The sequence below is a fragment of the Sinocyclocheilus anshuiensis genome, unplaced genomic scaffold (assembly GCF_001515605.1).
Source record: "Sinocyclocheilus anshuiensis isolate Anshui unplaced genomic scaffold, SAMN03320099.WGS_v1.1 scaffold1406, whole genome shotgun sequence".
In the NCBI taxonomy this organism is placed as follows: Eukaryota; Metazoa; Chordata; class Actinopteri; order Cypriniformes; family Cyprinidae; genus Sinocyclocheilus; species Sinocyclocheilus anshuiensis.
In genome coordinates this window covers 420,534-433,893 of record NW_015557146.1, presented here as the reverse complement: position 1 = coordinate 433,893, position 13,360 = coordinate 420,534, and the positions used below count along the sequence as shown (strand labels likewise).

At 38.4% G+C, this 13,360-nt stretch overlaps 1 protein-coding gene across 2 annotated transcripts in view; it reads right to left on the bottom strand.

Moving 5' to 3' along the window:
- Window positions 1-1,561: 1,561 nt before the first annotated feature.
- lonp1 (lon peptidase 1, mitochondrial) overlaps window positions 1,562-13,360 on the bottom strand; it is a 15,838-nt gene continuing 4,039 nt past the window's right edge. Inside the window, exons 3-17 of one of the 2 annotated variants that reach the window (XM_016473261.1) lie at window positions 12,464-12,525; window positions 12,263-12,392; window positions 12,108-12,191; window positions 11,796-12,016; window positions 9,249-9,387; window positions 8,970-9,148; window positions 8,804-8,891; window positions 7,461-7,583; window positions 7,268-7,384; window positions 6,607-6,747; window positions 5,049-5,214; window positions 3,845-4,065; window positions 3,234-3,398; window positions 1,838-2,011; window positions 1,562-1,758 (exon numbers count right to left, since the gene is read on the bottom strand). In XM_016473261.1, the coding sequence (XP_016328747.1) occupies window positions 1,862-2,011; window positions 3,234-3,398; window positions 3,845-4,065; window positions 5,049-5,214; window positions 6,607-6,747; window positions 7,268-7,384; window positions 7,461-7,583; window positions 8,804-8,891; window positions 8,970-9,148; window positions 9,249-9,387; window positions 11,796-12,016; window positions 12,108-12,191; window positions 12,263-12,392; window positions 12,464-12,525 (1,986 nt within the window). In that variant the 3' untranslated portion in view covers window positions 1,562-1,758; window positions 1,838-1,861. Of the gene's footprint in view, window positions 2,012-3,233; window positions 3,399-3,844; window positions 4,066-5,048; window positions 5,215-6,606; window positions 6,748-7,267; window positions 7,385-7,460; window positions 7,584-8,803; window positions 8,892-8,969; window positions 9,149-9,248; window positions 9,388-11,795; window positions 12,017-12,107; window positions 12,192-12,262; window positions 12,393-12,463; window positions 12,526-13,360 lie in introns of both variants that reach the window. The other variant, XM_016473260.1, reaches the window with a different exon arrangement.

The window sequence follows — 13,360 nt, the reverse complement described above, 5'->3', positions numbered from 1 at the left end:
ACGCAACGCGTAAAAAGACAGTATAAGTCATTATAATCAGTAATTATGTCCCCACTGGATGCAACAAATGCCTCGTTTATAATGGGTTTTATTGGTTTTGTCTCGTCGCTCCGGCCTGACAGGGCATCATCACAGTATGGTGAGGGGCGTAACATTTCCGTCACTCGCTTGAGGTATTCGGCCAATCACAACGCACTGGATAGCTGGCCAATCACAGCACACCTTGCTTTTTCAGACCGATGAGTTTTGTAAAAATCGACGCGTTTCAGAAAGGCGGGGCATAGAGGAGAAACAATAATGTACAGTATGTGGAAAATAATGTGTTTTTTGAACCTTAAACCGCATAAACACATTTCATTACACCAAATGCACAAAATAATGTTCTTTTTAGCAGCATCATATGACCCCTCAACCGAAAGTTCAGGGTTTAGCTGACGGTAAATTAACCGTGCTTTCTGGAATACACGCCTGGTTTAACAGACAAAGCTTAGACTAAGCCAGGATTAGGCCATAGTTCAATTAGGACATTTAAGTAATTTTTTTTATAAATGTTCCTTAGAAAAAACATTGCTGGTGCGCATCTTGAGAAAAAACAAATGCAATGATATGTTTTAAGGTCAATCAGTGCAAGTTTCTTTCAGTTCAAGCATTGTCTGTTAAACCTGGGGTAAAATGATTATAGATCGGTGGGAAAAACTATACAAGGTTATTTCCGCCATGGGATTTTACAAAAATGTAATTGCGACTGTTTTTTTCTCAATTTCTGAGTTTATATTTCAAAATTCGGACTTTTTAATACGTCAAAACAGCTAAATGCAAATGCAAAATTGTGTATAAACTGACAATTCTGAGAAGAAACGTCGGCATTGTGATATGTAAACTTGCATTCGCAAGAAAAAAAAATAGTTGCAATAATGTTATTTGTGACCCTGGACCACAAAACCAGTCATAAGGGTCAACGTTTTGAAATTGAGATTTATACATAATAATATATAAGTGAATAAATAAGCTTTCCATTGATGTATGGTTTGTTAGGATGTGACAATATTTGTCTGAGATACAACTATTTGAAAATCTGGAATCTGAGGGTGCAAAAAAATCTAAATATTGAGAAAATCATCTTTAAAGTTGTCCAAATTAAGTTCTTAGCAATGCATATTACTAATCAAAAATTAAGTTTTGATATATTTACAGTAGGAAATTTACAAAATATCTTCATGGAACATGATCTTTACTTAATGTCCTATTGATTTTTGGCATAAAAGAAAAATGTATAATTTTGACCCATACAATGTATTGTTGGCTATTGCTACAAATATCCCCCAGCGACTTAAGACTGCTTTTGTGCTCCAGGGTCACATAAATTTAGTAATGTTTATATACCTATTTTTTTTAAAAATCGACCTTTTTTTTATCTAATGATTTTATTTTTTGATATGTAAATTAACCATCCTATTCAGATCATAAATATTTCTGCTGAGTAAACATCCACTCAAGCGGTTCCATAATATATATATATTTATTTATTGTAATTGATTTGAGAGAATACAATTGAGGCAGTTATTTACAAATATGACACTAGAGATGAAACGAAACATGATGTGAATATAAAACCTTCACTGGAGGCTGCGTAGCAGCAATCTCGGGATCCCAGAGTCGCAAAGGTTTCAGGAATCTTGACGACTTTCTGATCCACGTCCCACGAATCGAGAAGCAACGACGCGTGGCATTTTACGTGCTACTTCTGTGGGATACAAACTCACAAGGACAGAAGGGATTAACCTGGTTCTGTGTGCTCGTGATTTCCTGACGCGGAGGACTCAGAATTGCGGCGTACCGAAAGATAAAACAGCACTACGCATTATTGTCCAGAGAACACGATTTTGTAGATCTCGCTGTAGTTTTCCACGAAATGCACTTCCAGCCCTTCGGTGATGTACTCGGACAGGTCTGAAAAGTCCTTTCTGTTTTCTGCAGGCAGGATGATGCAGGTTACACCAGCTCTCTTCGCCTGCCGGAGGAATTCAAACATGTTAGCATATATATATGAAAAACATATACACATTTATATACACCTATTGTCATTCACATACATTCTTAGACTACTAACCATACAAATATACATTTAATTCATATACACTGCCAGTCAAGTTTTTGAACAGTAAGATTTTTTAAGTTTTTTAAATAATTCTCTTCTGCTCACCAAGCCTGCATTTATTTGATCCAAAATACAGCAGAAGCAGTCAAATTCTGAAATGTTTTTATTATTTAAAGTAACTGCTTTCTATCTGAATATATTGTAAAATGTAATTTATTCCTGTGATCAAAGCTGAATTTTCAGCATCATTACTCCAGTCTTCAGTGTCACATGATCTTCAGAAATCATTCTAATATGCTGATTTGCTGATCAAGAAATAATTTATTATTATTATTAATTATGTTGGAAACAGCAGAGTAGATTTTTTTCAGGTTTCTTTGAACAGAAAGTTCAATTTCTTCTAGAAATAGAAAACTTTTTTAACATTATAAACGTCTTTATCATCACTTTTGATCAATTTGAAGCATCCTTTCTAAATAAAAGTATTCATTTCTATCATTTTTCAACAACAAAAAAAAAATTATATAGATATATATATAATATACACACTGACCCAAGCTTTTGAATGGTAGAGTGTATAATGTTACAAAAGCTTTTTATTTCAGATAAATGCTGATCTTTGGATCCTTCTATTCATCAAAGAATCCTGAAAAATATACTCAACTGTTTTAAATATTGATAATAATAATAAAAAATGTTTCTTCAGCAGCAAATCAGCATATTAGAATGATTTCTGAAGATCATGTGACACTGAAGACTGGAATAATGATGCTGACAATTCAGCTTTAGCATTATGGAAATAAATTACATTTGACAATATATTCACATAGAAAGCAGTTCTTTTAAATAGTAAAAACATTTCAGAAATTTACTGCTTTTGGATCAAATAAATGCAGGCTTGGTGAGCAGAAGAGACTTCTTTATAAAACATTAAAAATCTTACTGTTCAAAAACTTTTGACTGGTAGTGTACATGTAAAGAAAAACTCAATAGATAATAGTTGAAATGGGGCAAAATTATACTAGCCAACATGTTTAGCCCAATGAAACAATCGTATTTTAAAAGAACAAAATGAAACGTGCAGCAACACATTTGTTTGGAAGTGAAAGTGTGGCCTACCTCTCTGCTAGCTTACAGCGATGGTCTTTTCCTTGATTCCTCCAACAGGCAGGATCTTCCCGGTCAGGGACACTTCCCCCGTCATGGCCACGTTCTGGCGCGCTTGTTTGTTAGTGGCCAAGGACTGCAAAGCAGTCACAATAGTGCATCCGGCACTCGGCCCGTCTTTGGGAGTTGCACCCTAAACAGATTCCCAGCTTTAGTTATTACAAGAAACTAACTGACCCTTCTACCTCAGGGTTGTCATATTGCGCTCCTGGAGGGACACCTTCCTCCAACACACCTGAACAAGGCAACCAAAGTCTTCAGGATTACTAGAAACTTCCAGGGATGTGTGTTGGAGCAGGTAGAAGCCAAACTCGGCTGAAGGGTGGCCCTCCAGGAGCAGAATTGGACAACTCTGGACAAGTGTAATCTTCACCTCAAGCATGGCTATTTAACACCTACTTGAACTCTCTATTCCAATCACCGTTGTCCAATCGTGCTCTTAGAGGCCCACCTTTCCTTAACACACCTAGGCACTTAAAGACTTCAGGATTGCTAGGCACATGTGTTTGAGCCAAACTCTGCAAGAAGATGGCCCTCCTGAAGCAGAATTGGACAACTCTGGACAACTGCAATCTTCACCTCAGGCACATGGAGGTGTATGTGGGAGCCCACGAGGAAATCGTTGTCAGGTTGCTCCTTCATGAGGAATGAGCGCGCAAACGTGTACGCAATCTTGGCGCTTTCCTTCATCACGTCTCCCAGCTGCCCCGTGACCTCCAGTGATCCCTCTTTGGCTCCATTTTTCCCTTGAGGTTCTCTCGGTCGCCTCAGAGATGTCTCGATGAAGAGTGTCGAGCCACCTGTGGAGGAGAGTAGAGTTGTTCCTTTAAGGTTTTGTGGACTAAACATCTTTAGGAGTGTTTCCACCAAGTCTGGTGCGACTAAGCATTACGAAAGTTCGCTGGAAACTAGGGGCGTGCGATATATACCATCTGCGATAACATCGTAATTGTGGTTTTAGCACGTGCGATTTGACATTATCAAGTATATTGCAAAAACCAAACAAAACACACCTATGCATAAGTTACTTGATCTAGAAGGTTAGACTAGTGCGTATGCGCATTTAGAGTGCGTTCTTTCACTGCATGATTCAGTCTATTAAAACGTCTTTGAATAAAATAAACAAAAAGTTAATTTTAAGAGACTTACATTTTAGACACCGTATTGCCTGTTTTTGCTCTATTTCGCCAACTAAAATAACTCCAAACACAGCCACAGCACTGTTTTGTGTCTCTGAGCAACATGACGGTGTTTCGTTCCTGAATGAATCAACCGTTTAAATGATTCGGTTCAATCGCAATTACTCACTTATTAACAATGACTTGCTGCCACCTACTGACGGTTTTAATTTCACATTAAAAGTATCTTTATGTTTAAAATGTTAAAATATTTATGTATTTGTAACTGAGCTGCAATAAAGTGTGTAGACACACAAACTGCATTTGAAGTGGCATTTATGTTTCCTCTGCATTGCAAAGACGAATTTTCATTTGCTTAGTAATGACCCAGATGTCGTATTATTCTAACTGATTGATTCAATGTAAGAATTTGACTCAAATTTGACCACCACACAGAATATGAAAAATATCAAAAACTTTAAATCAGTAGTCGGTAGTCTTTAAGGTACCAGCACAATAACACACTGAGCAAAATATCGTCTAATTGTCATTACTGATCAAATTCCCAAAAATATCGAGATATAATTTATTTGTCAATATCGCACACCCCTACTGGAAACTAGTGTACCAATTTTTGGCTTGAACGTTCTTGGTTGAACCCTTACCCATTGCTGTCCATGCCAGTCCCATGACAACTCCCGGCGGTGTGACGTCATACATTCGGTCCACAGTGAAGATGGGCTTCCCGACGTAATCCTGAAGGTTCTCCTGGGTGACGTTGACCTCTGTTTCCTCGCCGTTGACAATCCGGAACGCTACTTTCCGGAACACCTGCAAAGGCACCCAACTTAGCTACACTTGCAGAATACTCATAAAGACAGTAGGTCCCTATGATTTCCACGATGCGAAAAATGCGGACGGAATCGTGGAATCCGGACATAAAAACAAAATTTACTATATAATGTGGAATATCACGGAATTTGCCAAATTTGGATGAATAAATCAAAAGTAGGTCAGTACACTTAAATCAAAACGTGATATGGACTAGTATATGTGAATATTAAGCCACATTTAAATATGAATTCTGTGTGTGGGAGTGAATAGCGCAGACGCGTGGTTTTGTTTACTACACACATACTGAAATGCGTGTGACGCTCGCTGTTTTCAGCCTCTGCCGCCTCAATATATGAGTACATGAACACATAAACAATCTCAAGAACTGCTCTGAGAGTCACTTCATGAGCATTTTAACGTTTATTTTGAGTAGAACTATCGTCATATCAAATACAAACAGAAACCTAAAGGTTTTCACAGCAACCCGTCAAAATAAATGTTTGGTTTAACTTGAAGAAAATGTGACAGAAATATATTACTTAATGTAGTGACAGTACTACTACTACTAATACAATTATTATTAAAACATTATTTTCAAGGAATACTTACCAGAAAAATTATTTACTAGAAAAATGTAAACACACAACACAGTATTTCTAAAATAAATAAATAAAATAATAAAGTAGTTTTAATAAAATCAATTATTTAGGTGCGCTTTTGGTTATTCAAATTGATTGAAACCATTCAAATGGAATACAGAAATCTAATGGAATATAGAATCTGTAAAAAAAAAAAAACAGAATTTAAGAAAAAAATAAACATTTCATTGGGCCTTAAAGGCTTAGTTCACCCAAAAATGAAAATTCAGTAATTAATTACTCACCCTCATGTCGTTTCAAGCCCGTAAGACCTTCATTCATCTTCGGAACACAAATTAAGATATTTTTGATGGAATCTGAGAGATCTCCTTGTTACGTTTCTGGACTTGGGAACATTTCAGTTACATTGCTGTCTATGGAGGGTCAGAGAGCTCTCAGATTCCATCAAAAATATCTTAATTTGTGTTCCGAAGATGAACGAAGGTCTTACGGGTTTGAAACGACATGAGGGTGAGTAATTAATGACAGAATTTTCATTTTTTGGGTGAACTAACCCTTTAAAAATGTAATTTTCATTAAAAATGTAATAAATTGCTGTTAAATTGTGTACTTGTCATGATATCAATTAATTAGACATTGCATTTAAAATCATAGCATTTTGATTAATACAATTTAATTTAACCATTACAACAGACAAATTTAAATGGAATTTTGAAAAAATTAAGCGGAATTTGGGAAAAATGAAAATGGATTTCATAGAGCCCTAAGATGGGTAAGAAGTTAGTCAAACCTTCTCGACTTGCTTCTGAAGGTTCCTGACACCGCTCTCCCGGCAGTACTGTCTGATGAGGACGCTCAGAGCCTCGGGGGTGATTTTTGCCTTCTGTTCATCCAAACCACATAGAGTTCGCAACTGGGGTACCAAGTATCTCTATGGTGGTTATAAAGACCAGGAAAAGGACTGAGTAAAGTCTAACTGTTGTGCCACCATCAATGCATCAAATCAAACTGATTCTTCGGAAGTGACTTCCAGTTAGAGGGACAATCCCCCTGAAGCAACTTGGTGTTTAAGGGTCATGGCTCATAGCTTTTTAACTATCGGTCTTGAACTAGCAACCTTCCGGTTGCCAGTTCTGAAGTTTATAGACTACGCCAGACCCAAAGTGTCAAGCTGACCCAAAAAGGACTAAGTCGAACTCTGATGCCAACTTCAATTCAAGCAGTGAAACAGTGAGACTTTGGAAGCGACTTACAGGGACAATTGCCCTTAATCGCAGCTTAAGGGAGTTAATTGACTAGCTCAAGATTCATGCTCGCTAACTACCAGTCTTGAAACAGCAACATTCCGGTTAAAGTTTTACAGACTAGTGACTACAACATATCCAAACTGTAATGTTAACCCAAAAATGTGTTGTTGAGATTCATGAAAAGAGATCACCAAGTAAACGTACCTCCGCAATGGCCAATTTCTCCTGAGCAACGTAACCTGATACGTTGATCATTTCCATTCGGTCTCTTAAGGGTTCAGGAATGGTATCGAGAACATTGGCCGTACAAATGAAAAGCACCTGATAAAAACACCAATGAAGGCACAATGAAACCAGAGTCTCCTTCCAACAGATGTGGATTTTCGCTAGTTTATACCTTAGAAAGGTCCACGGGCACATCCAGGTAGTGGTCAAGAAAGTTAGCGTTCTGTTCTGGATCTAAAAGCTCAAGTAGTGCAGAAGATGGGTCACCCTGGTAACCTCGACCTATTTTGTCAACCTGCACAACAAAAAGATTAATAGAGTATCAGTCGTTCTGACATAAGAACCAAAGTGTTAATATAGGGTAGGGTTAAAGGGGTCATGAACATGAAACCAAAATTCCCTTGATCTTTTGATATATAAGAGGTCATTGTATTATATGGCAGTCTGCCAAAACGACAGCTTGTGGAATGTTCTACTCTATGATGTAATAGTGTGGATAAGCACTGCCTGCTTCTACATCACTGCCTGTTTAGCCCTGCCCACCGATTCTACATCACTGTCTGTTTAGCCCCACCCACCGATTCTACATCGTTGGCTGTTTAGCCCCGCCCAATGATTTTACATCACTCTGTTTAGCCCCACCCACTGATTCTACAGCTTTGCCTGTTTAGCCCCACCCAATGATTTTACATCACTGTCTGTTTAGCCCCGCCCACTGATTTTACATCACTGTCGTGTAAATAACGAGAGGTGAACACAGGTCTACGCAGAAATCTAACGATAAAGATGGTCCGAATACAACAAGATGCTGCGCAGTGCCAAGCTGTGGAAAAACAGTGTTTGCGTTGCCTTCCTTCTGATCCCAACATTAGGAAAGAGTCAAGAGTCAAGAGGCATTTATTATGCTGAGTGTGAGTGAGGAGGATGTGTGGTTGCCAATTCTAACCACCTGGGGTCTGAAAGAGTGGATGAACTTTATTTATAATGAAGATCCAGATCGCGTCAGTAAGAACTTGGTCCTTTGTTCACTTCATTTTACCGCGGATTCATTTACAAACAAGACACAATTCGACAAGGGATTTTCAAAAAGATTGAAACTAAAAGACGATGCTGTGCGACTATATTGGATCCGACAGTAATGTCGCAACACAAGTGTGAGTAACTGTTTTCATTACATGATCACTATTGCTTTGTTTGTTATTACAGATCGTTTGATATGTGCTGAGTATTTATGTGTTTTTAAACTAAATCACAGCAGCGTCCATCTATGAAGGATGTAGGCTGTCAAACATACACAACTATTAGCCAATCATAGCAGTGGGCATTTACTTTCGAGGCTACGATCTGCCACGCCTATTCAAACAGAGCGTTCTGATGAGGGGGGTTAAAAACAGGACAGAATTATGATGTTTTTTGATGTAAAAATCTTGAAAACATAAGTGGACCTCAAAGAACAGTACAAAATGAAAAACAAACAGTTCATGACCCCTTTAAGATTAGATTTGCATGTCATACCTCGTCAATAAGGACCAATGGGTTTTCAGTCTTGGTTTTCTTTAGACATTGGATGATTTTTCCTGGCATTGCACCAACATATGTTCTCCTGCAATGTACAAACAAAAAAATGTACACAAAGTCTGAAAATAAGTATTGACTCTACATAATGGTCATTTGCACATACCTGTGGCCTTTAATTTCCGCCACATCCGTCATGCCTCCCATGCTAAAACGGAAGTATTCGCGATTAAGTGCTCTGGCGATTGAGCGGGCTATACTGGTCTTTCCAACTCCAGGAGGCCCATAGAAACACAAGATCTTTCCCTGTGTGCTGCCTCTCAGCTGGCTTACGGCTATGAACTCCTGCATGAATGAACAATGACTGGGGTTAAAAGGATTTAGGAAGCAAATTTTTCCCATTCTCAAGGGGATAAAGGTTGAGGCACTCATGCTTGCGTTTTACCAGAATGCGTTTCTTTACGTCCTCCATTCCATAGTGGTCCTCTTCCAAAACCTCTTTGGCCTGACTCAACTTTAAGTTTTCCTTGCTGTTGGTGCCCCAAGGCATGGAGGTCAGCCAGTCTAAGTAGTTACGGGTAACGCTGGGGATTTTAAGAGGGAAAAAAGAAAGTCTGAATTAATAAAATAACACCTTGAGGAGATCAAGCTTCTTTGTGGAACATGGTTTGTTGCTGGTCTAAGGTGGTCAATCAGGTTAAAACCAGGTCAACAAGCTTGTAGTCCAACTAATCGGCCATATAATGCAGCTTATAATCAGGTAGAATCCATGTACAACCATCTTAAGCTGGTTTTAGCTGGGTTTTGTCAACCTTGTTGCTAGTCTAAGGTGGTCTACCAAGTTTAAACCAAATCTAGCAACTCGTAGTCCAACTGATCAATCATCTAGAGTAGCTTGGATCAGCTAATGTGGTCTACTAGGTCCACCAGCTGGTAGTCCAATGGCTGAACCTTCTAGAGCAGTTTGGAACAGCTAAAAACCAGCTATAATCCATGTACAACCATCTTAAGTTGGTTTTTGCAGTGTTTTATTAACTTTGTTGTGGGTCTAAGGTGGTCTACCAGGCTAAAACCAGGTCAGCCAGCTTGTAGTCCAATTGATGAACCATTTAGTGCAGTTTGAAGTAGCTAAAAACCAGCTAGAATCCATGTACAACCATCTTATGCTGGTTTTAGCTGGGTTTTGTCAACCTTGTTGATGGTCTAAGGTGGTCTACCAGGCTAAAACCAGGTCCAGCTTGTAGTCCAACCTTCTAAAGCAGCCAATAACCAGATAAAGTCCATGTACAACCATCTTAAGCTGGTTTTAGCTGGGTTTTCAGCATGGGCGACATTAGGTGTGTGGGGGGGGGCAATTGCCCCCCCAAATTGTTAGTAATGGAATCCATGATGTCGGCCCCGCTGCAATTGGAGCGCTTAGCTAAGCACTAAATACCCTCAACGTGTTTTTGCAGCGTTGAGCAATGTAGCCAATCACAGACATATCTGTTGATTTCTTGAACACAATGGCCAATCACAAACGTTTTGTCAGAATTCACTCACCGCTGAAAGCGCCGCAGTTTTTAAGTGCAGTTTTGCACACTCGTGAATCATCTCATGACTAAGTGCAGACGCGATGTAAATAAGAGATTCATTGTGCAGTTTAGAGAGCTTCATTGATTATAACGGAACTTTGTAAGATCGCGATGAACGACGATGAGTGATGCTATTTAGTGATAAAGGGAGCGCGCTTTGCGCACTTTCTAGGGTATAATCCATTCAGAATTTGTATGAAACTTTTGTTTTTTGGACACATAGGCTACACCCTGCAAAGTTTCGGGAATGACATCCGCATATTTATGCGGGATTCACTCTCGAAATAGCAGTGATTGGCAATGGACGGAACATAAAATATGTTGATTTAATTCTGGAACCGGTCCTGGCCAAACCTCCACAGACAGCGCGCGTCCCGAGCGAGGTCTAATTCACGGACCAAAAGCGTGTGTAAACTTTATTGAGATCGGGACATATCAACCAGTAATTTAATTTCAATTCCAGTAACGGACGGTAGAAAGTTCAGCAATGAATGGTATGCGATTTATGACAGAATCTAGTCCCACAACTGATCGTTTATTTTTCCTCATGTGTCTCGCCTTTGTAAACGGTGGCAACCTCTTTAAGTTATTCTTGACTGTGTTGGATTAATTGCTTTGATGCGTTGCAACACGGTAGGGCATTGTATTGATGCTTACATCCGAAAAGAAAAATCTTTTGTTTTTATTTATTTATTTATTTCATATATATATATGTGTTTTTTTTTTTTTTTTTTTTTCTTGCCCCCCCTGACTCAAGAGTCAAATGTCGCCCATGGTTTTTAGCATCTTGAGCATTTTTATGGACATTAAGAAAAAACATTATACTATCCATAGTAGGGGGGCGGGGGGGTGCCCGAAGCGTGAATCCTTATAAGGCACGGAAAACAAATAACGATTCCTAACACCGTGCTGATGCACTTAAAATTTCACTTACCACATAAACAGAGTAAGGAGAAACGACTGAGGACGATGGCGAATGATTTGCAGATCATGTGCACCACTGACAAACATCTAATCTTGTAAAATGTGTGGTAAGTACTGCTGCTCCATAGTATAAACAGACTACGTGCGATCGCGAATCTCGAAAGTGAAAGTGAAACTAAAAGGCCATCGTGCGTTCAAAAGCAGTTTCAATGCCAGGTATAATAGCGGCTCCCTGATGCCCGAAATATATGTAGTATAATTACCCAATGATATAACTGCGAGGGAAAATATTTAAATATATATTTTCCTCCCATCTCGTATTTATTCCCTTTAGGGGTTCCATATACACGTCATTTTCTTTCCGAACACGGTATTGGGATGCGGGGGAAGGGGTCACAATGCCGGCTCAACATCGTGATGGCTATCAGCCATCGTCCATCAGCCCAACCCTAATCCATAGATTACATTAGTTCCTAACAATGACGAACTCTTACTTGAACTCTGAGGAGTGGTTATCTAACAGCCCCAGTTTGTTCAGCTCCTCGCTAATAACGTCCATGATGTGCTGAGGCATGGTCCGATCCTTCAGCCTCTCCCTGAACTTCTCCTCGATGGCGTCTTTGTCCTCCTTCTCCAGGCCGAGCTCCTTCTTAATGATCTTCAGCTGCTCCTGAAGGAGGTACTTCCTGTGCGTCTGCTTGATCTTCTCTTCAACCTGAGCATCGAGACGAACGGGTGTAAAACTAAAGGAAAGCCAAACAAATGAGCAGCAGCATGTTAAAAAGCGTCCTCGTTTGTTCCCTCACCTCCCTGCCGAGTCGCTGCTGTAGTTTACTCAGCTCGTATTCTTTCTTCAGCAGAGAAAGGGCTTTGTAGAGTCGTTTGGGAATCTGTAAAGACGGCTTTCATGTTAGATACTCATTAGCGTTCGGAGAAACTGTTTTAGGGGTCATAAACGTACGTTTGTTTCCTCCAGGACTTCCTGTAGCTCGTGCGATTCGGCCCCAGTCAGCGCCGCCCCCATGTCGCTCAGGTAGATGGGATTATCCACCACTCTCTGACCCGCCTGCATCATCTGGAGCACTGACTCTCTAGCAAACAAACGTGTTCATGAATAGTGGCTTAGAATGCCGTTTTGAACACCCTCTTTTATCTATCTTACCTGTACAGTGGATTCAGAGCGATAATGTCACGGATAGTCTTGACGATTTCAGCAGTCAGGGCCTGGTTTGAAACAACAGAGTGTATGAATTAATCTTGAAGAGGTGAAAATCATTTCCAACATCCTGGTAAATGCTTACTGAAACATAGTACCTTGAACAGGGATATTATCATGAACTAAACACATAAAATAAACGCTGACTAAAATAAAATAAAATATACTTAAACTTCAGCTGGTTCCTAAAGTCAACATGTCTCATTTTAAAAACTATTAGACATTTTTAAAATAAGCTTTGACTGAAATGAAATTAAATATAAAACACTTAAACTTCAGATAAACGCTAAAGGCAAGATTTTTTAGTTTGTGCTGAAATACTAAAATAAAACTGAAATAAACATTAAAAAATCCTGTATAGACATTTTAAAATAAACATTGACCATTTAGTTTATGTTGTAAATAATCATTTAAATTAAACTTGAAAAGCAAAAACTACACCCATTTTAAAATTTTGACTGAAATTAAGTAAATAAAACTTAAAACAGCAAGTTAATAAAGGCAACATTTTTATGTTTTGTTTAGTTTAAGCTGAAGTACTAAAATAACTAGAACACAAATAAATAAAGGAAAATGGGGGAAAATGACAAAAAAAAAACTATATTGACATTTTAAAATAAAAATGCTGACTGAAATTTGTTGACGCAAATGTTGATATGAAATATTAAACACTAAACTTGTAAAAGGCAACAGTTCTCATTTTTTGCTTAGTTTAAGTAATAAAATAACCAAAATGGAAATAAACACCATATAGACATTTTATAAAATAAATGTTGACTGAAATAAAATGAAACATATATATATATAAAGTATATTATATATATAAAGTATATTATATATATA